The 27,617-nt window shown below is 38.8% G+C and overlaps 1 protein-coding gene across 3 annotated transcripts in view; it reads right to left on the bottom strand.

The window, feature by feature from the left end:
- Window positions 1-27,617, bottom strand: part of lrba (LPS responsive beige-like anchor protein) — an 830,448-nt gene that overhangs the window by 317,209 nt on the left and 485,622 nt on the right. For all 3 annotated transcript variants that reach the window (XM_051928096.1, XM_051928098.1, XM_051928097.1), the window contains exons 40-41: window positions 16,438-16,555; window positions 8,831-8,933 (exon numbers count right to left, since the gene is read on the bottom strand). In XM_051928096.1, the coding sequence (XP_051784056.1) occupies window positions 8,831-8,933; window positions 16,438-16,555 (221 nt within the window). The remainder of the gene's footprint in view (window positions 1-8,830; window positions 8,934-16,437; window positions 16,556-27,617) is intronic.

Below are 27,617 nucleotides of genomic sequence, written 5' to 3'. Positions count from 1 at the left end.
ATTAAAAAAATAACTGCAACAGAAAGAAATATATACATACTGTAAACAGATCCTGGGTGGTTTTAATAATATGGAGGAACGGTTCAGACAAAAATTAAATAAAGATGCAAATAAATGTATTGTGAAATGTGATAATCTATATAAATAAAATTAAGGTTGCCGTCTGTCAATATGTCAAAGCGTCACTTCAGAGGAGCTGAACCGATTTGCATGAATTTTGCCCCTAGTTGGGCAGGGGAGCTTATTTGACAAATCTTGCTATTTAACACATTTTTTTTCTTTCATTTTCAGTCCCAAATCAAGGATACATACAAACAGACATGAAAATTCATGGATATATTAAAGGTAGACCTGTTTAAAAAGCAGTGAATGTATTACATGGGGACAAACTCACACTTAAACATTTTACACATCGGATCTACCCATTCATATTCAGTAGAATAAAAATCAGTATGTTTTGCTATTTCAATTTCTTGTTTTGAATTCCTTTTCAAATAATATGCCTTCTATAAAGAGAACCGATTTAAATCCAAGATCTGCTGATGCCAGAGGAAAGGGCGTGATGCGGGATTGTGAAAACCAAGAACGGCAAAACAATCGTTTGAAATCATACATTCAATGTTATAGTTCTTCGGAGCCACATAATTGAAGCTGAAATATTAACAGGACACAGTACAGGTCAAATTGTTTTCATCGCCACAAAACCACGGATTCCCAATAATTTTCCGTTCTCTTTTAAACGTCTACAATTCCCAATTTGTGCCAAACGCTGAAAAGCACAGGCATTAATTTAAGAACAGACTGTTTCTCTCATGTGCAGCTTTATGTTGCTTGCTAACAAGTGACGTCAGACATATCTTTGCTTAGATACACTCCACAAAATACAACAAAACATGTCATTTACAAAGATGCAATAATCCCTTATCCTCTCACATTTATTCACCTCATATGACTTTTATATAAATAACAGTATATTATTGTTATTAACTGTAATATTTCCAAAAATATAATACCATGTCACACATGCGCCTCTGATGATCACCCTCCTGGCTCATCCTTGGTAAGCAATACCATCCCAGGACGAGAGGGGGCACTATCGCTAACAATATTGTTTCTTTCTCACCCCACAGCCCAGCGAAGACAGCCAACGACAGAAATGAACTCCTTCCCTTCCGTTTGGAGGACTATATATTTGAGATATTCTGGATATTCTGTATATGCATTTAATTATCCTTTTTATCATGGCTCTGCAATCCGTACTAAACCCTACTTTCTCAGTTCTTTTTCCAGTTTTCTGTGGTGGTGATCTGCACCACCACCACCTGATCAAGGCACCATGCAGTCCTTACACTGATAGGACTGAAAGCAGTACCCCAGATGTCCACATGTCCATCATCATCTAAATCTTCTCATGGCCTCGGAACCCCAACATATTTTTTTTTCTTTGTTTTTTCTGTCATCCTGGCCATCGGACCCTACTTTATTATTTATTACTCAGTATTGCCTAATCTTATTTTTATTTTTGCTTTCCTCATCTTGTAAAAGCACTTTGAGCTACATCATTTGTATGAAAAGATGCTATATAAATAAATGTTGTTGTTGAGATGTTCACAGATGGTTGCGTCTCATTGTGGACTGACGATCATGAGAAACAGAGCTCCAATCTAAATCTGAAAGACGCTGGGAGATGGCTGAAATGACCCTTTATATGTGCCATCGAGTGCAGTTTATGCTTGTTTTGTTTGCTTAATTAAATGCGGCAACCCAGTTGGTGCCCCAACATTTATCTGGATCCAGTGCAATACCTTGCATGACCACAATCGATATACATTACTGTATAAAGTGTAAAAAGTATGTTTTATAAGGAATTAAATCAAATGCTGTTTACTCTTATACAGTTTTGAAGTAGTAAACAACCCAACATAGATGTGTAAAGGCTATGTCACATTAGATGACTTTTCCAGCGATTTTCAGCCATGGTCTTCATTTAATAATCTAAGGCAGTTAACGACGCAGTCCAGTGAAATCTAAAGTGACAAACCCAACAACTGAAATCAACTAGTCTTCAACTGGCAGGAATATATTCAAACAGGTTTGATTTTCTTGTTAGTTGGAGGTGTGCGTTCTTTGTGTGCGAGAGTTGAGAACTGAGTATTCAGCCGGAAGTACAACTCATAAAATGTAGCAAGAATAAGAATAAGAAACATGCACATAGAGAACCTCATAAATAGAAGAGCAGCTAGTCTGTCTGATGTCTCATGTTTTATGTACTAAAACAGAATGGAAAAAACAATTTAAGGGCTGGGTTTGCAGCTTAACTCGCTCAGAGCTGTTAACCCTCCCCAGCACACCGGGTGCCACCAAGAAGCGCGTTATTGGCTCTTAGGAAAAGGGGCAAGCGAGACTATGCTGGAACATTGGCATTCAGTTGGTAAAGGTGACATGCACTGTGGTTTTCAGTTGGGCAACTTGACATGGTGCAGCAACGAAATCGGCAACTCCAATCAGCAAATATGACATGGCCCATAACAAAAAGCCACGTAATGCGACATTGGCTTAATTCAACTAGTAAATAAATAAAATCACAATGATATGCAAGGATAATTAAAAGTGCTGATGATTTTTGGTTTGTTGTTTATTTCTTTATGTATTTAATCACTGTTACTCAGTTATTTATTTCAGTCACACCGCACACAACATGAAACAGGAAGTGACCCATCAAAGGTGAGATGGTGGGATCTATCAAGTATCGGTTTTTAATTGGTGAATCGTTGATACAGTGGATGCTCACAGTCACATCTTTGCATATGCATCTGAGCCCTGTGATTATTAAGGCCAGTAACGAAACACACTCAAAGCTGTGACAGTCTGAGGACACGAGCGCAAGAAAAAACTGGGCAGAATTACTAGGCGAAGTGGCTGCTTCAATTCAAGAAGGCTTGAATTCCTCATCATCTCAGGAGTCTGCACCTGATGTATGGCGAAGGCCTACAAATGTTACACTTGATGGCCAAAGATTTATGCACACCCTGCTGACGATTCACCAATCAGAATACAGCACTCACTCGAGCTCACCCTCTCAACTTTGAGGGGTGAAAATTACATTTTTAATTTCAACCCATATTTTATATTGTGCCATTTGCGAAAGAAAGAAAGAAAGAAAGAAAGAAAGAAAGAAAGAAAGAAAGAAAGAAAGAAAGAAAGAAAGAAAGAAAGAAAGAAAGAAAGAAAGAAAGAAAGAAAGAAAGAAAGAAAGAAAGAAAGAAAGAAAGAAAGAAAGAGATTTTATGGCACATTTATTTAGGCTCACATATCATTGTATTTTTGTACTGCAACACTTTGCGACACATTTATTTATTTGTGTACCTATCTATTTTTAATTAATTAATTTTGTCTGAAATACTGCTCAATTGCTTTCAGTTCTTTAAAATATATAATTTTAAAATTTTAAATCAAAATATTTCAATGTCTTATTAAGGTCAGAACACAAAAAAAGCCGCAGGCTTCCAGCAGACAGGTAAACAAATACAGACCAGCATTAAAACGTGTGTTTCACTGTAAACAAAAAAAAAATACTTTATAAAGACAGTTTAAATGAAAAGTGCCAATGAGAACTCTGACAGCATTCAGCCTTCATATGCATGCGCCTCTTCTCTAAATGGTCAGGGGTCGAGGTGCATCACGATAGATAAGCTGACAAATAATACATGCAGACACTATAAAGCTAGACAGACCAAATAAAAAACAGGAGTGCAGATCACATTCGCTGATGTGAGCAGAAGCCGTCCCGAAAATCTCCCCGTGTTGTACTTCTCAGCAAGTAGTTTATTAATAAAACGTATGAAGTAAACAAATCAAGCCACTGAATTGTAAACTATCTACTATATAACAAAGCACTAAGGTCTGGGCTACCAGTCCCTCAGCGCAATCTGATTGGCCAGTATGGCTTTGGTGATGGAACAAAACAGGAAGTACAAATGTGATTTATGCGAACACTACTGACGATTCATCAGTCACAACACAGTACTCACTAGAGCTCACCCTCTCGCCGTTTAAGAGTGAAAATGACAGTTCTCATTTCAAGCTGTATTTTATTTTTGTTTTTAGAAGGAGAAGTAGTAAAGGTGTATGAGGCACGCCAGAGAGCCTCCTTTAAAGTTGACAAGCATAATAAAGGACAGGAGGCGAGAAGAGCAGCTAGAAAATAATGACAGGGTCCAAGAAGCTGGCTTTACAGGAACATGCTTGAGAGACGGAGCGCTGATGAAGAGACGTTCACACACATGCAAATTAAGAGGAAAGGCACACAGCGGGCAAAAAATAGCAACATTGTTTTAAAATTATTATGTTGCCTGTCGCGGCACGGTGGCGCAGTGGGTAGCACTGCTGCCTCGCAGTTGGGACACCTGGGGACCTGGGTTCACTTCCCGGGTACTCCCTGCGTGGAGTTTGCATGTTCTCCCCGTGTCTGCATGGGTTTCCTCCGGGCGCTCCGGTTTCCTCCCACAGTCCAAAGACATGCAGGTTAGGTGGATTGGCGATTCTAAATTGGCCCTAGTGTGTGCTTGGTGTGTGGGTGTGTTTGTGTGTGTCCTGTGGTGGGTTGGCACCCTGCCCAGGATTGGTTCCTGCCTTGTGCCCTGTGTTGGCTGGGATTGGCTCCAGCAGACCCCCGTGACCCTTTGTTCGGATTCAGCGGGTTGGACAATGGATGGATGGATGTTGCCTGTCTTTCACAGGTAGCTTAGGTAGTTTAATTATAAATTCTGGATGCTTGTAGCATATATTGGACGAATTAGGGAGAAAGGCAGCATTACTGGTATAATCAACAGTCTTCAGTGTCCACCGGTTTAAGAAATTAAAAGGGCTGCTACACGTCAATATTGCTGCTAGTTCTTTGTCTTGTCTTGTTTGTGTTTCAATTTTAAATTTTAATTCTATTTTTAATTTATTTGCACTTCATGTTATTACACTGTATACTTGTATAAGGTTGAGATGACAATAAAGTTCACTTTGACTTGAATGAAATGCCAAACTGACCAATACAAAAACAACTGGGATGAGCACCTCTGGAGCAAGATAAGATTCCTCATAATGATATAAATGGCTTTCAAAATCTGGAATGGTTTTCATTGTTTTGTTAATCATTAACACATCCTTCAAGTTTTCTTTTCAAAGCTGAGCCAGTGATAATAAAATATACTGGTGGTGGGGAGCGCACATCTCAGGGTAGTCGAATGTTGAACTGTTCTTTTCAGTTTTGTTGAGACAGTCTGCAAAGAGTTAAAAGTCATAATTTTCATTTTTCTTTTTAAAAAACGAAGAGACAATATGTGCCTTGCTGCTCCATATGTAAACTCTGGCTCTTGGGGCATGATGTATGAAAGACCTAAAACAAATTACTGGCAATCCAATTAAAACAATAGCAAATTAAGGTATTAATCACTGTCAGGATACAAGATTACAGTCATTAGAAGCTTTCTGAAGTTCTGATCAGGCTCTTAACTATTTTCCTGTTCAGTTTCATACCAAGTAATGGGTTTTTTTTTTTTAAAAAAAAAGTATGACAAAAAATGTAACAAGGGCAAAAGACCTTCAAAATTAAAAACTAACAACTGGCTATTGTCAGATGCCACAGGCCTGTGAAAAGGCAAAGAGTTTCACAGCTGCAGAAATTCTGCTGTGGCCCAACTGACGCTACTCTGTGTTGTTTTACCCGTTGATTTATGGGCCTGGCGCTAAGAGGACAAAGATGGAAATCACTGTATGATATAATCCAAAAAAAAAAAAAATTGTTTTAGCTGAGAAAGTAACTTTTAAGAGAAATGTTAGAATGCATACACAGGTACATACATTTAATGAAGGATAACCAACTGAACTGGAAAATATCTATACAAAAGATCAGCCCGTGTAATTATCAAAGGGAGTAGGGGAAAAATAATAATAAAAATGAAACATTGTCAAGTGTATTATTGGAGTATAAACTGCAATTTTTACATGTGAATAGCAGGTTTGCTTTTTTTGCATTTAGGCGTATTTAATGTCAAAATATCACATTAAGAAAAAAATTGGGTGGTGTGGCACCAAAGAAAAGATGAAGTGAAGAGGAAGCTGGAAGAATGGAGAAGGGTTTTAGAAGAAAGAGGGATGAAGTTAAATAGGAAGAAGATGAAACATATGAGGATTAATGATGAAGTTAGCCTGCAGTGAGAGCTTTTGAAAAGAGTGGAGAAGTTTAAATATTGAGAATCAGTGGTAGACCAAGATGGAGAACTTGATGCAGACATAACCCACAGAGTGCAGTGTGGATGGAACAATTGGAGGAAGGTATCAGGAGGATTGTGTGATTAAAGAATTGAATCTCTTGATTCAATAACACAATGTCTAACTTGTATCTCAGAATGGATGAATAGTAACTTTCTCAAGTTAAATAAAGAGAAAACCGAAATCTTAGTGATTGGCAATAATGGATACAATGAGGCTATTAGAAATAAACTGGATGCATTAGGATTAAAAGTCAAAACGGAGGTAAAAAGCTTAGGGGTAACCGTTGACTGTAATCTAAATTTTAAATCGCATATTAATAAGATCACTAGGACAGCATTTTTTCACTTAAGAAACATAGCAAAAGTTAGACCTCTTATATCATTGAAAGATGTGGAGAAATTAGTTCACGCGTTTGTTTTCAGTCGACTAGATTACTGTAACGTACTCCTCTCAGGACTACCCAAAAAAGACAAATTGTTTCCAACTAGTGCAGAATGCAGCTGCTAGAATCCTTACCAGGAAAAGAAAATCCGAGCACATCTCTCGAGTTTTTGATGTCACTACACTGGTTACCTGTGTCATTCAGAATTGACTTTAAAATTCTGCTTATGGTTTATAAAGCTTTACATAATCTCGCCCCATCTTATATATCGGAATGTCTGACACCTTATATTCCAAATCGTAACCTCAGATCCTCAAATGAGTGTCTCCTTAGAATTCCAAGAGCAAAACTTAAAAGAAGTGGTGAGGCGGGCGGCCTTCTACTGTTATGCACCTGAAATCTGGAATAGCCTGCCAGTAGGAATTCGCCAGGCTAATACAGTGGAGCACTTTAAAAAACTGCTGAAAACACATTACTTTAACATGGCCTTCTCATAACTTCACTGTAATTTAAATCCTGATACTCTGTATATCCAATTCATTATAATAACTATTCATGGTGGCTCTAAAATCTGTACTAACCCCTACTCTCTCTTCTGTTTCCTTTTCCGGTGTCCTTTTGGTGGTGGCTTGCGCCAAAACCATCTACCCAAAGCACCATGATGTTCCAACAATGATGGATGGATTAAAAGCCAGAAGTCTGTATGACCATCAGCATCAAGTGACTCCATGAGAACCCTAACTACAAAGAGGACTATTTCATTTATGTTAGGTAGAATGCCCAGAGAGGACTGGGTGGTCTCGTGGCCTGGAACCCCTGCAGATTTTATTTTTTTCTCCATCCATCTGGAGTTTTTTTTTGTTTTTTCTGTCCACCCTGGCCATCGGACCTTACTCCTTTTCTATGTTAACTAATGTTGTCTTAGTTTAATTTCTTATTTTGTCGTTTATTTTTCTTTTCTTCATTATGTAAAGTACTTTGAGCTACTTTTGTATGAAAATGTGCTATATAAATAAATGTTGTTGTTGTTGTTGAATTAAGACAAAGGTTAAAGGCAAGACAGTGATAACACTAGCAATGATGTATGGAGCTGAGACATGGTGGGCAGTAAAGGGAGTGCAGGAGAAGAAGTTGGATGTGGCAGAAATGAGAATGTGGAGGTGGATGTGTGGAGTTATAAAAAGAGGACAGAATAAGAAATCAGACAATCAAAACTGTGAGAGATAACTAATAAAGTACAGGAAAGTAGGTTGAAATGGTATGGACATGCGATGAGGAAAGACAATGAACAGATGGGCAAAGGAAGCACAGAACAGGGTAAGAGGAAGCAGGGGAGGCCACAGCGGAGGTGGATGGATGAAGTAAAAGAAGATCTGAAAGAAAAGAGTCCGACTGGCAAGGAGGTGCAGGACCAGGCGGTATGGAAAAGGATGATTAGGCACATCAACCCCACGTAGAAGTGGGAATAGAGGAAGAAGACGATTTAGTCGTGTTAAAAAAATAATAATAATAAAATAAAAGATGCTGACAGATATTCTGAAGCCAGAAGGGCGTCCATATTGTCTAGGTACACGGAAGACACTGTACAGAGCACAATCTCAAGGCTCCATTTACAAGGGACATATTAAAAACAAAGGTAAGAATGGATGTGAGCATCATGTGATAGAGAGATTTAAGGTTAAAAAGAATAAATGAAGGACCAAAATGGGGAAAAACACAGACTGACTTCATCTAACAGCTCAGCATTTATACTTTTTGTTTTACTACCATGTTTGGATAATAATAATAATTCTTTACATTTATATAGTGCTTTTCTCACTACTCAAAGCGCTCAGCAATTGCAGGTTAAGGGCCTTCCTCAAGGGCCCAACAGAGCAGAGTCCCTTTTGGCATTTTATGGGATTCGAATCAGCAACCTTCCGATTGCCAGTGCAGATCCCTAGCCTCAGAGCCACCACTCCGCCTATTACATTCTACTTTATCGTGTAATAAAAACATAAATGGGTTCTGCGTAAACAGATCTTCACATTCGTCCCATGCATTGAAATAAGTGAAATAAGTGTTTCTTGAGCCTGATCACTTTGTCTTATAAGGAAAATTGTTTGTGGACTATGTATTTGTGGTGGACTAGAAAAAAAAAAGAAGAAGACAAACAGTTCAAATATTATAGAATATTGTTACCTTGTCTGCGGTAAGCCAAAATTCGTTCCAACGCCTACACGAGGCAGACAGTAAACAACTTTCTTGACAGTAGCCTGGTCTGGAAAATTGAACATGACAGCAGCTGAAGGAAAAAAAAACACAACAAAAATAAGAACCGCCATATGAGTCATCATCAAGCTGCCTGCTAACATCTTTACACAGACAACTATTCTGAAGAATGTCATGCTTTGGTTAACAGAATAACTCACATAGTATAATCAGTCCATTCCACCAGTAGGTACCGATTATACTGATGTTGCCACCATGAACATTTGGGGTAAACATCCAAAAGTCATACAGAATAAGGCTGTCACATCTTGACTCAGAGTGAAGGTGCATGGGAGTGTGTGTGTCCCTAACCTGCTTCCGGCCATACACTTCATGGTGTTTCTTTGCTCTTGTTGTGCAATGTCAAAAACTATCTATGAAGAATTTAACATTTTGTTTAGCAGAGTGCATCCTTCATTTCTTTTTAATTTATTCTTATAACTAGTTTATTATGAACGCTATCAAGTGCACATGATGCGTCTTTCATGTTTGGGGTTGTTATTATTTGCCCCTTAAAATGAAAAGATGGGTGAAAAAAGAGATGCAATTTATACTCAAGACTTACTCAAGGAAAACAAATTTAGAAAATTAATTCAATTCTCCAACAATGTAAGTTGTGATTGCAATAAGCAAATTGTGACATTCACAAAGAAGCAAAATCTGCACTTCCAGCAACTCCCAGGCACAAGGAGCAAGACATCTACAGATCAGATATTCTTCCATTAGCAGGAACACTTAAGGGTGATTAAGAAAGTAACTGTAATGAAAACCTAACAGCTTATGGGTGTCTGCACACTGGTTATAAGCACTTGCTCTACATGTTCTGTTACTTATTTTGCAATACAATTGTTTAAACACAGTTTGTTATGTAGAATATTGTGACTCTTACTCAGAAAAATGTACTTTTAGACACAGTGTTATGGAACATCCCATAAAGTATTAAAGCAGTTTTAAGTTTGCACATTATGTCCCATTGCATCACTTGTAAAGTTCCACAGAATTATACTTTTGTTATATGGTATCTAGGCTATGGCATCTTATATTTTGTAAAATGCCTCTGAAAATGGAATTTGTCTAAAATATTAGAGTAGTTTCATTAAAAAGATGAAAAATACAATCAAATATTTCACAATACTACATATAGTTTATTAATCCATCTCCATTATTAAACAATTCTGCTACTGTATTCAGTCATATGAAAAAGTTTGTGAACCCCTCTTAATTCTTTAGATTTTTGTTTCTCATTGGCTGAGCTTTCAAAGTAGCAACTTCCTTTTAATATCTGACATGCCTTATGGACACAGTAGGATTTCAGCAGTGACATTAAGTTTATTGGATGAACAGAAAATATAAAATATGCATCATAACAAAATTAGACAGGTGCATAAATGTGGGCACCCCAACAGAGATATGACATCAATACTTAGTTGAGCCTCCTTTTCAAATCCAACAGCCTCTAGACGCTGTCCTCCTATAGCCTTTGAGGAGTGTCTGGATTCTGGATAGAGGTATTTTTGACCATTCTTCCATAGAAAATCTCTCCAGTTCAGTTCAATGTGATGGACAGCCTGCTTCAAATCATCCCATAGATTTTCGATGATATTCAAGTCAGGGGACTGTGATGGCCATTCCAGAACATTGTACTTCTCCCTCTGCATGAATGCCTGTGTTTTGGGTCATTGTCTTGTTGGAATATCCAACCCCTGCATAACTTCAACTTTGTGACTGACGCTTGAACATTATCCTAAAGAATTTGTTGATATTGGGTTGAATTCATCTGACCCTCGACTTTAACAAGGGTCCAAGTCCCTGAATTTGCCACACAGCCCCACAGCATGATGGAACCTCCACCAAATTTGACAGTAGGTAGCAGGTATTTTTCTTGGAATGCGGTGTTCTTCTTCTGCCATGCAAAGCGCTTTTTGTTCTGACCAAATACCTCAATTTTTGTCTCATCAGTCCAAAGCACTTTGTTCCAAAATGAATCTGGCTTGTCTAAATGAGCATTGGCATACAACAAGCGACTGTGTTTGTGGCATGAGTGTAGAAAGGGCTTCTTTCTCATCACCCTGCCATACAGATGTTCTTTATGCAAATTGCACTGAATTGTAGAACGATGTACAGATACACCATCTGCAGCAAGATGTTCTTGCAGGTCTTTGGAGGTGATCTGTGGGTTGTCTGTAACCATTCTCACAATCCTGCTCATATGCCGCTCCTGTATTTTTCTTGGCCTGCCAGACCTGCTGGGTTTAACAGTAACTGTGCCTGTGGCCTTCCATTTCCTGATTCCATTCCTTATAGTTGAAACTGACAGTTTAAACCTCTGAGATGTCTTTGTGTAGCCTTCCCCTAAACCAGGAGACTCAACAATCTTTGTTTTCAGATCTTTGGAGAGTTGCTTTGAGGATCCCATGCTGTCACTCTTCAGAGGAGAGTCAAAGGGAAGGAAGACCACCTTGCGATTGACCGCCTTAAATACTTTTATATCTCATGATGGGACACACCTGTCTATGAAGGCTTAATGAGCTCATCACACCAATTTGGTGTTGCCAGTAATCAGCACTGGACAGTGACAGGCATTCAAATCAGCAAAAAGGGGACCCAAACTTCTGCACTGCCAGTTTTTCACATTTGATTTAATTTCATACAACTAAATACTGCTTTACTAAAAATCTTTGTTCGGAAAACACCGCAGTACTCAGATATTCCTTGGAAATGAAAGACATACCATTGTTATCTTTTTTGTTGAAAGGAGAGTCAATTATTATGCAGGCTGAGAGGGGCTCCTAAACTTTTTCATATGACTGTTTGTATTATAAATTGATCATCTCCTTTACGTCTATAATTGAAAAATACTTTTTGCACAACAGTAGGGAAGCATGGTATGTGTGTGTATTATTTATATGCACATACAGACACACATTCAAATACAGTGGACTCAGAAAGACTTCAGACCCCTTCACTTACTGCACATTTTACTGTGTTGTAAATTCCATTTTAAATTGATAAATTTGCCAATTTTGCCCATCAATCTTTACACTGTAGCCTATGACAAAGTGAAGACATGTTTTCAGAAAGGTTTGCAAACTTAACAAAAAATCAAAAAACTAGAACCTCTCATTGAAGTATTCAGACCTTGAATTTATTTCTTTGTAGAAGCCCTACTGGCAGCAATTACAGCTTCAAGTCTTCTTGCCCAGTCTCTACAAACTTTGCACAATTGGATGTGAGCTGTTGCTGCCATTCTTTCTGGCAGATCCTCTCAAGCTCCGTTAAATTGAGTGGGAAGTGTTTATAAACTGCCATCTTCAGGTCTCTCCACACATGTCCTCTGAGATTTAAGTCTGGGCTTTGGCTGGGCCACTCACAGACTTGTGCCAAAGCCACACCAGCATTGTCTTTGGCTATATGCTTTAGGTCATTGTCGGGCTGAAAGGCAAACCACCATGTGCACTCTGGAGCAGGTTTTCTTCAAGGAACTCCACGTACTTGGCTACATTCATCCTTCCTTCAATTCTGACCAGTCCCCCTGTCCATGGCACCCTCATGAGGAGTGCCTGGCCTACGTCAGACATGGTGCTTGGAGTTCTGCCCAAAAGGCTCAATTTTAGTCTCTTCATACCAGATAATCTCTTTCCATGTGCTTTCAGAGTCTTTAAAACGTCATTTGGCGAAATCCAAATTGGCTGTCAAATGCCTGTTATTCAAAAGAGGCAACATTCTGGCCATGGTACCATAAATGCCAAAATGGTGAAGAGCTATTGAAATGGTCCTTCGTTTGACAGTTTCTCAATCTCAGCAAAGGACTTCAGAAGGTCTGTAAGAGTGACCGTTGGGTTCTTACTCGCTTCCCTTACCAAGACCCATCTTGCCTGGTTACTCAGTTTGCCAACTCTAGGAAGAGACCAGGTGGCTCCAAACTTGTTCCATTTCACAACTGTTCAGGCCACTGGGCTCCTGAGAACACTCAAAGCTTTACAAATGCTTTTATCCCCTTGACCTGATCTGTGCCTTATCACAGTATGATCATGGAGGTCTACAGAAAGGTCCATGAACTTCACAGCTTGATTTTTGTCCTGATATGCAGTGTGAATTGTGGTACAGGTACACCCATGCATTTTTAGATGATGTCCAGTCATTTCAGTTTCCACAGGTAGAGTCCAAAGAAGCTGTAGATACATCTTAAGGAGAATTAAATCAAAAAAGCACCACCTGAGCACAATTTAGAGGGTCTCCCTGTTGAGTGTGTGGGTTTTCCTGGCCTCAAAGAAGAGTGTCTTAGGTTAATTGTCTTTATCTAGAACTGGCCCTATGTGCCTAAGAACAGGTATGTGTGCTATGTAATGGACTGAAGTCGACTCCTGCCCTACACTGTGTTGCACCAACTCTCTGCAACTCTCAACTACATAACTGAGGCAGAAAATAGATGGATGCAATTTTATTTCCGGCATGTTGCTATTAACACACTAGCACTCCTACTATGCTCTTTACATATTGTTAAAATGCTGCATGAGCTTCTCAGCCTTGGTTGTTACATTAAAAATCCAATGCGGAGATCTGCTAGTGCCATCCAACACTTACTATATCTATTTTATCTTTATTTAAAAAAAAAAAAAAAAACAACACACTAAGGTCTGGGTATTAAGTCCCTCAGAACAACCTCATTTTGGCTTTAGCGACAGAACATAATAGGAAGTGCGAGCGTGAGACGCACGGGGAGGAGTAGAGGTGTACGCCGAGAGGTCACCTTCAAAGATGGAAAGGCAAGAAAGGTGGCTCGAAAATAATGACAGAGTCTAAGAAGCAGGTTTTACAGGAACACGCTGGTGAAAAGAGGTTTGTACACACATGGATCTCAAGGAGATGTGCTGAATGTACACGTAGGGCAAGAGGTAGCAAATATCTTTCAATTATTCTATTACTCATCTTTGACAGATACCCGTGGCTAGTGTTAAGTTATAAACTGTGCACAATCAAAATATGAAGGATAAATAACTGAAGAAGAAAAAACAGACCCAGTCAAGAGACTTTTATCAATATAACAGCAGACCTTTTATAACCATTAAAACTTTTAAGAACCACATAAAACAAGAAAATAAATATTAAATACTGCATACTTGCAGTAACAGTGTTTTCATTTCAGTTCTGTAGTGTTTAATTCTGACATTTGTACATTAGGACAAGTTAATGAAAAGTTTGACCAGAACAGGCCAATCTAGACCAAAAAAGCTTACCACTCTCTGCCATGCTACTTGGCTTCTAATTCCATGCGTCTACAGCTCGAACTGTGAAGAAAAGCTTTCAAACATTTGTGCAAAATTCACCCTTAACAAGTTTCCAGCTGTGCCCCCATATTCTTGTTCAGCTCATTTTAATGTAACAGCCTGGCTCCACCATACTCATTCCTTTCATAATTTTAAACACGTCAGTCATGTCACCTCTTACTCACCGTTTGCTTTAACTGAAAAGGTTCAACTCTTTCAATCTTTCCTCATAACTCCTACCTAGCAGTCCTGGGGCCTCATGCATAACGCCGTGCGTAGAATTCGCACTTTAACATGACGTAAGCACAAAAGCAGAAATGTGCTTACGGACAAAAAAATCCAGATGCATAAATCTGTGCGAACATCAACTTCCACGTTCTTCCGCTCCATAAATCCCGGTCAGCGGAAGTTGATCGAGTTGACATAGCGTGTCGGAGAAACTCGAAAGCTCAAGTTCACAAAGTCACACAGTGCCCGAAATAAAAAAGAAGTTGTCACATATCAAAGTCGCATTGAAAAGGTGAATCATAGCCCTGAGTATCATATGAAAGCTTATTAGGGTACAGAGAAAAAAAAAAAAATAGGCACACAATGTGGAAAAAAGCACGAAACGTCAACTTTAATGACAAAATAAACTACGTGATTAAAGTGGAAGTTTTGAGATTAAAGTAGAACATCATAAACTTTATCTTAAAATCGTTTAATGTTTAGTTTCTCAAATCCCATCGTAACTAAAGTAGCACGTTAAATGCTTTGTTTTGTATTTGATCTTCTATGTGCTCTGTGTGTGTGAATCTCTACATGCTTCCGGCTTTCTCTTCCTCCGACAGGACACAGAATCCATTACATTCGTAATATTACAGCTCTCTGAATAATTAAAATACTGAGATGTATGCGTGATATCATTTTCATAATGATAGGAGTTAAAGCATGTTATTAAACATGGGAACATGGTGGCGCAGTGATTGTTCATGTCTCACGCAAGATGCTTGCTGCGCCATGCGCGACCTTCAATGAAATACTTTATTGTAGCAGTACTGTATCTTTCAAACGTACTAACCCTCAATTCCTGTCCTTAGTTTTCCTTCTCCAAATATCCAATCGCCACACAATCAGCTCTGTAATAGACGTTAAGCCATCTGTATGCTTAGAACGCCGATTCTTCAAAACCTTTAAGGAACATTGAAATATCTTCGTAGTACGTGTTGCTGCATTCTATACATCTATCCTTCCAGCATCAGCAAGAATACAGCGCGAGGCAGGAACAATCCATGAACGGAGCGCCAGCGCTGTGGCACTGTGTCCTCACATGTTTAATTATTAACAATATAGGTTATTTAAATGAAGTTAAAGTTTTATCTGTATAATATAATAAACTTATTTTGCTGCATTTCATCTTAAAAATGATATCGTCATCATGTAAATATGCGCTTTATAAAGTGGCTCAGGTTGTGCAATATTATAACTATCGCAAGTTTACAGTGAGGTAAGAAGTACAAACAGTTCTACAAGGAGCACTTAATGGACTGATTGAAAGCGTTTATAGTTCTTGGGATGAAACTGTTTCTGAACTGCGAGGTCCGTACAGGAAAGGCTCTGAAGCTTTTGCCGTACTAGAGCAGTTCAAATAGACAGCATGGCTGAGGCAGCGTGTGCTTGATGCTGTATACCAATAATTCTCTTTCTGATCAGCTGCTGTACAGCTGTGATTCCCCACTCAGATATAGTGATATAAATACTCCTTGTGGTGCAGTGAGAGTAATATGGAAAAATCCACTGTGGCAACCCCTAACGGGAACAGATGAAAGAAGAAGAAGAAGGTGCAGTGAGAGTAGCAACTAATAAACAATATGCGGTTAATTTCAGTGTATTTATAAAGCCGCGTCAGGGATGTGGATCTAAAAAAGAAAGTAACCACACAGGAACAGTAGCACTGCTTTGACGCTGGGTGCCACCAGTCTGCAAAACCAAGAGCAGAACTTGCGTACGCCAGGGTATGAGCTACCGTGGAAATATGCGTGGCTTTACGCCAAGTTTAGGTTTTATACATTGTGTTTTGAATGTGGAAACGTTCTTACGCAACATTTTTGCGCGTACGCACCGTTTATACATGAGGCCTCTGGACTTTAACTAAAACTGCTGTGTCTTATTTTGGAAGCCGCAGAGTAAAACTTCACACATTAGGCCCATTGAATTCAGTGAAAGAACAATAACATCTAAGAATATCTTATGAAAAGGGTGCATCACAGAAAAGAAAAAAAAATAACTTACTTCTGTTTGCCATGAATATTTCCAAAGCAGAATTCTGAAGTAAATAACGCCTTGAGAAGATGGCACGAATCTCTGTGAAGAGCCATTTTCCATGGAGTCCTTCAGTGTGGGTGAGAATCTGCAAGACAAATTGGGAGGAAAAAAAAACTTGTAATTTTCCTTTTTCAGGATAGAATGCTACATGAGCACAAGTCCTTTGAGAGTTTGGTTTAAAAATAGGAGAAGAAGTAATTTCACATAAAAAAAAACAAAACACCTTTATCAACAATTTCACATGATGGAACTTTTCAGAATGACTACAAATAACTTCAACATAATAAAATGACACTCTTGTTCCTCTTTCTTTTCGAAATCTTGAAAATTCCCCAAAAAAATTATAGTGAGAAGTCAAGCAAAATGACACCTGGGGCCTGAGTTGTCTCGAAAGCTTGCATATTGTAATCTTTTTAGTTAGCCAATAAAAGGTGTCATTTTGCTTGACTTTTCACTACATCCATAATGGCTAGCATGGTACAACACCCTAGGTACTGCAAACAAATTATATAGGAGAATGGAAGATGTTTTGAATATTAAAAAAAAAAAAAGAATACTTTTTAAGATTACACGAATCAGACAAAAAAAAAAAGTAATGCAGTTAGCACAAAAATGAATGAACTATTACAGGTGTATTTCCTTGAGGGTTATTGAAAAAAAAAGTGCTTTGATGATATAACACTTTTAAATATCTATATTATCCCATGTTTGCTATGAAATAATCTGACGCTTTTATGACAGCAGTAAACTGCCAACCACTAAAGAAGAAAGAATAATCCAAACCAGCAGGAAAGACCAATAGGATAACTGGATGGAGCCTTAGCCAAACAATTGTGCTAAACCTTCCATTAATCTGATATTCAGTAATTTTGAAAGCAAAGGACTGCCTATATAAGAGGTTAAGTATCATTTTGTCAGCTAAAGCTAAACAAAAACCTGCAGATGAACTCGGCCTAATCTCTCCATGGAGTAAGCGGTTGTCAGAGTAACTTGTTACAATGCCTGTCATCGTGCTTGACAGACACAGATGCTTAGTCTGCCTCGACAATTCAAACTAATCCTATCTTTAGCCCTAACCCACTTTGTTTCTTTGTTGCCTCAGTTTTTTGCCTTTTCATTTCAAAGCTTAATTATGAAGGTGTTAAGGGACGACCAGAGAGAGCCACTTGCTCTGCCACCATGCCTAGGAGGACATTAATCAAAAATATTCAAAATAGGTTGAGCATGCCACAAGGGTTCATGATAACAGTTCCTTAAAGTACTCATTAAAAGGAGGTGACAGTATGGGGAAGCAGCTGCCGCCTAGCTGAGCAAGGCCCTTATTTCTCTCCGGAATACTACGTGCCGGCTCGGCAGCTTCACTTCAAAGTCTCTGGAGTTCAATTAAAACTGGATTAGGTGGAAGCTGCCCATCGATGGGACTATGCAGGTCTCTGGCACTCCACGCACTGACAGTACCAGAGATGTGTGTATGGGACTCTCATGAGCAGGTTACCATAGAAACCACATCACAACCAACCTCTACTCCAAAAAAAAAAAAAAAAACACAGAGTAAAGCAGGAGAAGCGTTAAAGATGTTTAGGTTCCAACAATGAAAATTTTATTCCACAACTTCCAGTCTCTGAGCCTTTCATTAGTCGTGTGTAGACTTCACTTGTATTTCACTGTGTCGACTCACACACGTGGAGCAAACAAAATAATAAAAAGTGAGACGAGTGAAAGGTGTAAGCTGTGTGCCATGATAGAAGGATAACAACCAGCAAGAAAACTGGTAAACACAGTTGAAATAAAACCGTTCCCCTTTTGCCGCTACATGCTATAAATTGCTATTTGATCCCAGAACATCTATTCCCATTTCAATACGGATGAAAACAGGACACTTAATTTGATTAACATGATTGGAAAATGGTATCCTATTAACTCTGAATGTTACCATTTACTGAAATTAACACACCTATTACTTGCTCCCAACTGTTCTTTGTTTAATAGTTAAGTTTAACTATCGGCTATAAATTGCTTATCCGTGTCAGATCTCTAGTAAAATACCTCAGAGACACCAGCACTAAAAAAAAGTCACAAGGAAAGCAAAACCAGCAGCCAGTTTAATGGAAGAGAGAAGAGAGAGAAGATGAGCAGAAGTGCAAAGAACCACTGATAGCAAGAAAAAAAAATTCAATACATTCAGCCTTACATCTTTATGTTATATGGAGTTCATTCAGCTAAAAAAATGAGATATAAATACTATAAATTAAGATTATTATCTCTCTGTTTGAAGTAACTGCAAATCCAAAATCCCAACAGCATTACTCAAAGAAATCCGGTAGGGAGAAGTCAAGCAAAATGACACCTTTAATTGGGTAAGACTACAATATGCAAGTTTTCGAGGCAACTCAGGCCCCTTCTTCAGGCAAGATGTACCCTATTTTGCCTGAACTGCCTGCCTCAAAAGCTTGCATATTGTAATCTTTTTAGTTAGCCAATAAAAGGTGTCAGTTTGCTTGACTTCTCATTACATCCATAATGGCTAACACGGTACAGCACCCTAGTACTGCAAAGAAATACTGAAACACCAACATGGCTGTCCTGTACAGTACATTGAGGTTTTCTCCTTTACAAACAATACAAATAATTTGGAAAGCATAAATAGGCACACTAGGCAGCAGAGCCAAATCAAGATGACATTTTCACAAATCAAAAAAAAAAAAAAAAATACAATGGCTATTTGGGATGAAAGATTCAAAGAAAACTGCAGTTTTTTTTTCTTTAACCAGAATTTATTAAATGTAAAGAAATGCAACGGGGACCTCAACGGAACACAGCTGTGTATGAATCCCAATACAAATCTGGATCCTATCTAAAGCAAGAGAAACTGAAAAAAAAGTCTGTATTAGTCCTAAAGAAATCAATTTATTTCAATAACGCCTCCTTTTCACTTGAGGGATGCAACTAAATCTAAAGAAAATCAGTCCTGCAAAATTAAATAGATTAAAATACAATTCTCCAATGTATTTAATTCATATCAGGGTCACTGAAGGGTGAAGCCAATCCTGGCAGCATTGAGTACAAGGCAGAAACCAAACCTGGGAGGAAAATGTGCATTTTATGTATAGTATAGTATACTTATACATATAGTACTGTACATACAGAACATCCACACATGTATAAAAATTACACATTGGCAAAAAAAAAAAAAAAATTGCAATGCTCTTGGTCTGTCTCTTTTTATTTCATTCATGCTTTGAACCCTAAGGAGCTCTTTTCAACTCACAAAATAAATTTTGTTCACCAATCCTGCAAAACACGTGCAAGGAGAATAAGGAGGCCGCAAAAAAATACATCACCATAAAATAAGCCGACGTTCATGAACTTTTACATGATTACTTTTGACACAACCTAAAAATCAAGATTTTAAATGCTTTCAAAAGATCGATCAAGAAAGTGGATTGGGGGGTTGCTGGGTAAAACCAAAACCATACCATCTCGCAAAACGGTTCAACCAAAGTTAATGATTTTTCAGTATCATTTAGGTTTTGCCCCACTTACAGTGAGGGCTACATTCCAGAAAGGTGAATCCATGAAAATGTAAGCCAGGGAGTGCTGGGTGGGATAGGATGGAAGACCACAACAAGCAATTTCACACATCAAGCCATTTAAAATACAGGCTTAGTGGTGTTTCAAGAATGTCATTGGGGAGTCGTAATGGCAGGGCAAACACCACAAAAAATACACATTACTCCAACAGCTGACTGGATGTTCATTAAATTTTGCATATATATTACAGTTAACCCATCTTAATATATACAGTAGAGTTGAGAGAGTTTCAAAAGAGTCATCATGAATAGCGGGAGCAACACAAAACTGAAAGTTTTGCCCAGGTTCTTGCATACCATATCGAGGATTAAACTATTCAACAGACCATTGGGTTTACTAATATTAGAATATACATCTATCAGTGAGACCACTGTAAACCAGGAAATAAAAAGTTGCGTTCATGGTACCAACCCAGCAAAGAGTTACCACAAAAACTGAATCCAGTCATATATAAAAATAAACTCTCAACTCAAAACAACAGAGAAATTGATAGATAGTGGAAATGACGGATGAGACAGCCAGCAATGAAAAAGGGGTCAACGTTTAAAAAACCACATCAATGTTTGCTTTCTTACCCGTTATGCAAATATAACTATATATCTCTATATCTATATATATATCTATATATCTATATCTATATCTATATCTATATATATATATATATATATACACACATACATACACACACAAATAAACAAATACATAAATTTATACAAGACACACAGACAGTAGAGGACATATAGACAGACAGACAGACGGACAAAAAGCACCTGGGCAGCATCTATTGAGGCCAGACAATCATCCACAGTGACAGAGCAAAAGCCACTGTTAACATCCTTACCCCTCTTCCTCACAGTCCAGAGGACAAAATCAAGGAAAGGTGGTGATGCCACCTCTAGTATAGTTCCCCCCCATACCACATCTTCCACCTTGGAAGCTACATAATTAGTGAAGGGGCTGGAAGTTAGAGGCCATTCGGACCATGCTTGCTTTGTGAACAAAACTCCACAACAGAGAAAACTTTTGTCCAAGATGGAAACACATGGGACATGAAACATACATTCCTTTGTACTTTTTAACTCTCGTTTTCACTTTTATGATTTATGTGGGTGCCCAGCTGAACCCCAACCTTCTATTATTTCTCTGTCTCCTTTTTTGCAGAGTCACTTGTAGAGTGTATATATATATATATATATATATATATATATATATATATATATATATATATATATATATATATATATATATATATATATATACACACATTCATGGGATTTGTAGTCTGAATCACAATCTGATTGTATGGGTGGTTACCTACCAGGTAACGCTTGTGGTTGGTCAGCAAGTTGGCTAACATCCGCCACAGTGCCCTCTTTCAGTTGCGAGAAGCAGAATGGTTGAAAATTGCTTTACTGTCAAATAATGCAAAGAGTACGCGATACGTGTTTCGCCCTAATTCTGGGTTCATCAGGCGTACCGTGGCGGATGTTAGCCGACTTGCTGACCAACCACAAGCGTTACCTGGTAGGTAACCACCCATACAATCAGATTGTGATTCAGACTATGAATCCCATGAATGTAATTACCCCGATCTACATGCTGTCAAATGAACGAACCACATGCCATGGTGCAACGTTAGGGGCTTTGCCTCTAGCACTGACATCCGAGGTTCGATTCCCGAGAGGGAGTGCAGTGAGTGTGTATGCCTGATGAGCCCAGAATTAGGGCGAAACACGTGTCGCGTACTCTTTGCATTATTTGACAGTAAAACAATTTTCAACCATATCTATATATATATATATATATATATATATCTATATATATATATATATATCTATATATCTATATATCTATATATATATATATATATATATATATATATATACATATATATATTGTAACAAACGCACTATATGGGCACCTGACCCGACACAGACTCACACCAGAGGCACGTTAAAATAAACTTCTATTTTTCTTCACCTGTGGGGCACGTCTTCCCCGTAATTCCCACAGGCACAACACAGTCCCAAGTACAAATAAAGCACCCAAAACACACTCTTCTCCTTTCTTCTTCTTCCACCACTCCTCCTCCAAGCTTCGTCGTCCTCCTCCCAACTCTGGCCATTGAGTGGTGGTTGCTGGGCCCTTTTTATAGTCCACTCTGAAGTGTTCCAGGTGGTTGATTGGCGAGTTCCGGCTGCACTTCCAGGTGTGGCGAACACGCTGCCCATACGGGCTCAGGAGTCCAAGCTGCAGCACCCCCTGGAGGTGCCTGTGGGACCCAACAGGGCTGCACTCAACCCCAATTCCCATAGGGACCTGTGGGAAACCGAGGCACCGCTCCAACCCAGGGGGGCGGCCATCTAGGGTCCAGGGGGAGGTATTGCACAGTCCAGGGCTGCTCCCCCTGAATATACAGTGAAGGGGCATCGGCCGTCTGCCACTATATATATATATATATATATATATATATATATATATATATATATATGAACTTATATATTTATCACACACATATATACATGTATTTGTACATTACAGCACATCTGTGAGTAACATTACCCACTGGTTTTGATACAAAATTAAGTTTAGGAATGTTGTCATTGTTAGTTTGATGTGTTTAACATGGAGTTCGTAACACACAAACAACATAACCCATATGATCCCCGTACCTGAAAGCCACTTCCACATAGTTCAGTATAACTGATCAGTTGGTAAAAGATCTGGGTGTGTGTCTGACCACTCAGATTCTCTGCTATAATGCCAAAATGTGTACACACGTATGACTATGCATATGCCATTGAACCTAGCACCCCACCCCAAATTTGGTCAACCTAGCTATAAAAGTGCACCCATTTAATTTATTTTCTGAGTCTGCTCTTTTATAAAGCTCAAACACATATATAAACCCAGGCCAATACAGAATACTAATTATTGCTCTTCAACCTGCTATGAAATTCAAATACCTTTTTATTTAGATTTTTAAGCACCATGTATTCTTTATTTATTTATTTTTTCAGGTGACACTTTCATCCAAGGAGTTGCTTAAATCACAAGTGTTTAACACAGACAGTTATGGTGACTAGCTCAGGGTCACAAACTGGTGGAGACTGGACAATTAATGTTATAAACTGAAGACTATTCAGCAAGACTTCAAGCAAGTCTTTCTATGTAATATCTCTCTATTATAGTAAAAAAAAAAATCCTGGGATAAGACGTGACTTTTTCAGAGAGATACTTTCACATCCCGTGAGACGAGACTTTGTGCCAAGAGGTTTAACCACGCCCAGGGCTGGAAATAAAAGACAAAGAGTAGATGACAAAGTAGAACGTCGTAAAGAATTCATAAATGTTGGTGCGATACACATGCAGAGCAGGTTAGAGATAATGAAAGCACTAAAATTCGAAAGTCTCAAAAAAATGATAGTAAAGCTCACATTAGCGTAAACACATGGAAATTGTTACTTGGTGCAAATAACGGAACAGCGAAAAGAGATCGAATATATTGTTCGGATACAGTGATCCCTCGCTATATCGCGATTCGCCTTTCGCGGCTTCACTCTATCGCGGATTTTATATGTAAGCATATTTAAATATATATCGCGGATTTTTTGCTGGTTCGCGGATTTCTGAGGACAATGGGTCTTTTAATTTCTGGTACATGCTTCCTCAGTTGGTTTGCCCAGTTGATTTCATACAAGGGACGCTATTGGCAGATGGCTGAGAAGCTACCCAACTTACTTTTCTCTTTCTCTCTCTTGCGCTTTCTCTGATCCTGACGTAGGGGGTGTGAGCAGGGGGGCTGTTCGCACACCTAGACGATACGGACGCTCGTCTAAAAATGCTGAAAGATTATCTTCACGTTGCTACCTTCTGTGCAGCTGCTTAGTGAAGCGACATGCTGCACGGAGCTTCGCATACTTAAAAGCTCGAACGGCACGTATTGATTTTTGACTGTTTGTTTTTCTCTCTCTCTCTGTCTGCTCTTGACGGAGGGGGTGTGAGCTGCCGCCTTCAACAGCTTTGTGCCGTGGTGTTTCGCATACTTAAAAGCCAAACAGCACCATTGATTTGTTTGCTTTCTCTGTCTTTATGACAGACTGTGCTCCTGACACGCACTCCTTTGAAGAGGAAGATATGTTTGCATTCTTTTAACTGTGAGACAGAACTGTCATCTCTGTCTTATCATGGAGCACAGTTTAAACTTTTGAAAAAGAGACAAATGTTTGTTTGCAGTGTTTGAATAACGTTCCTGTCTCTCTACAACCTCCTGTGTTTCTGCGCAAATCTGTGACCCAAGCATGACAATATAAAAATAACCATATAAACATATGGTTTCTACTTCGCGGATTTTCTTATTTCGCGGGTGGCTCTGGAACGCAACCCCCGCGATTGAGGAGGGATTACTATATAAACATTTAAGTCGGCCACTTGTGGATCGTCTAATTCGTGTTGCCATCAGGGAGGAGTAGTGTTTCTTCCCAATGAAGAGGCGTATCCGCGAGAATTAAAAGATGTGTTGTTTGGTGAAAGGGAAATCCACATACGTGAGCAGCAGGGACACGAAGTGGCTGGCGTGTAGCACAGATCATGGGGGTGCCACTAGAGAGCAAACCGAGGGGTGGCGCAAAGCCCCCTAGTTATATTAATATTTCAGTCAGGTTTTATCTGCTGCAAACTTGAGAAAAACCAGTACCCCAGCACAACAAAACTTCTCAGCCCAGTTCACCGAAGTGGGTCTTCTCTTTCTGTGAATTTGTCTGTTGGCCTTTCATATTGTTCACAGCACATATATGCATCACACGTACACAGTACTGATACTATATTTTGAGACAGAGAATGGAACTGAATGGGATCACAGAAACATAAAAGCATCATTGCATAAATAAATATTTGTCATCATAAATGAATAAAAGGACACTGGTGATTATCATGCGGCACTCTCGGCAGCACTTGTCAGAAAGCCTCTGAGATGGAATAAACCATGTCTGAAGCTCAAAGCGTGTCTGGTGCCGAGGCTAACCGTATGCAACAGGAAACGCTTCCCCAGGGGAGTTGTGCGCTTAAAGCCTACTTCGACAATGTAACTGAAACCCAAAACGCAAACCCAAACACTGGAGCAAACCCACAGAGAATAATAATAAAACAAGAAATAAACACGACATTGACATTTTTTTTGGCTAGTTAATTCATGACCATTTAAGCACCTAAGCAGAAGATATTGTTTAACAAATGCATCCGGTTCTAAGGAGCAGAAAATAAATTTTGCAATATTCAGATAAATGGCGGAATGGGCCAACAATTGATTTACACTCCCTAAAAATGGCCCTCTGCCACTCTGATTTACACATGTTAGAATATTCAATAGGTCAACACAGCTGGTATCAAGAGATTTGGTAGACTAATTATTGGAGGGCACAAACACACAAGCGCTCATGTTATGAAGCAATCTCTTATACAGAAGAAAAAAAAAACATATCAGGCTATCAAAAAGATCTCCAGTACTACAAAACATTTGTAAAATTATACATTTATATCACCTGAACATATTTATCTTTCTAGTCCATTGTAAATCCATAAATGTAGAAAAGACAGTTATGGTTTCTAATTTATAGCAAGACAAATTTGTACTGTTAATCTACTAAAAGAATATAAAAAGAAAACAGTAAAAGTATTTAATTGGATTCAGCATGCCATCATCCACAGCAGTGTAATGGCTTGAAAAAGAAAAAGAAAATGAAGCGCTTATGTTTTTCCTTCCAATCACTGATGGAGATAATAAACTCCCAGCAAATGATATATCAAGTCATTTTATCTTATCGCTTTGAGGCGAGGTGACAATGAAGTTCATATTTCACTGGTTCTATTGAAGATTGTGAAAATTACTTGGCCTCCTGACCTGAAATTTCACTAGAAGACAGAGATTTCTATTCTGCAAAGTAATGCAATTTTTCAGGTGTCAACCTTTTGGCCGGCTTTAAAAAATTAATTTCATTTATATTAACCAACGATATTGATATTTTCAGAGCCTCCCTTAAGAACCCTCTTTGATACATGACGCGCGGGTTGGCAAATTGATGTCGCCTCTTGACTGGTTGGACTATTTTATTCAGAGGTGCTCAGCGGAGACAGATTTATGACAGTCTGAAATTCTTATTTTGTAATATAATATTTGTACTGGACTGATGCACCTCGGAGCCCCTGACATGTAAATAATTTTTGCTGGCTGTGGCTGACTGCGATTCTTTAGGCTCCGTGTCTGCCTTCGCTTTTCATGTTCAAAATGACAAGCTCGGCGAGGGGGCTCTGGGGACACAACACAGAGATATTATCAAGAAACAAACAACTTTGTGATCTGACCTTCTCGCTCACGTAAGGCGGGGGGGGGGGGGCATTATTATCTGCAGCTTGTAATCCTGTCTCGTCTCGAACGCTGTGCCCCGAACACCGTCATTCACCACTTTATGTAAATCAGCTGCAATAACTGTTAATATCTTTATTTTAATGGTTTTCTTTACAAAACTTGAAGGTTGTGGACTTCACATTACTGCATACGGCTTTTCTTTATTTTTTGGTTCTAATTTAAAATGTAACCAATATCCATATATTTCATTCTTAAAACTAAAATGACTTCTAATAGGTGAATGATCAATGTTCAATACACAAAACATTATTTTTGTAAATGTTTGATGCCAAAGCAAAAACAGTGTCTGCTTCACAGTGAGAGGGCCATGCTGTCTTTGTTGGCTAACCTGAATTCTGTGTGGAGTCCAAATGTTCTCCACAGACCAAAGACATGATATGTTAGGCTAGTGTGTTATGGCAGGTGTGGGTGGATGTGTGAATGGGCTCAATGATGGATTAGCATTTTATCCAAGGCCGGATTCCACTTTGCATCCACTAAGATAGACTTTGGCTCTCTTCAACCAGAACGGAGCATGGAAAATGTCTGGAAGTCAAAATTTCACGTAATGCATACTGTGAAAACTCAGATGTTATCTGTTGAAAACAATCTATGATTTGTGAGGAGTTTGAGGGCCATAGCCTACCTCAGAAACCAAAGACACAAGTCATAAACCAAGCCTGGACAGCAGACTACTCAGAAGTGCTTTTTTATGATGTCATGTGCACTCTTTTCACACCACCTGCTTCTGATCACATTGGTCTTACTTTCCTTCTCCCTTGGTCTTTTCTTCCCAGGTACTTGTTTCTGATTTGTTTCTGTCACCTGTTCATTAATGCCAGCCTAATCCAGGTCAATCTCTGATCACCAACTCATGTGCAGCAAAAGGATCAGAAGAAATCCCTGGTTGTACCACACCTTTACCCCAAGATCATTTATCCAGTCCTAAAGATTTAGATGGCTGAAGTAATTTTCAAAAGTATCCTAACATTTCTGTTACTGGGCCTTGTGCATTACGGTGCACAATTATGATAAAACCAGTAACCACAAATACACTTGACTTGACCATTGCTAGTTTTCATCCTCTTTCTCTGTACATTTGTCATTCATTTGCTCAGAAATTGATGCGCTTGCTGCTTCCTGAGCAGCTCTT

The sequence above is a fragment of the Erpetoichthys calabaricus genome, chromosome 5 (assembly GCF_900747795.2).
Source record: "Erpetoichthys calabaricus chromosome 5, fErpCal1.3, whole genome shotgun sequence".
NCBI lineage: Eukaryota > Metazoa > Chordata > Cladistia > Polypteriformes > Polypteridae > Erpetoichthys > Erpetoichthys calabaricus.
Note: the sequence above shows the minus strand (reverse complement) of the source record. Positions and strands in the feature narration are given on the sequence as shown.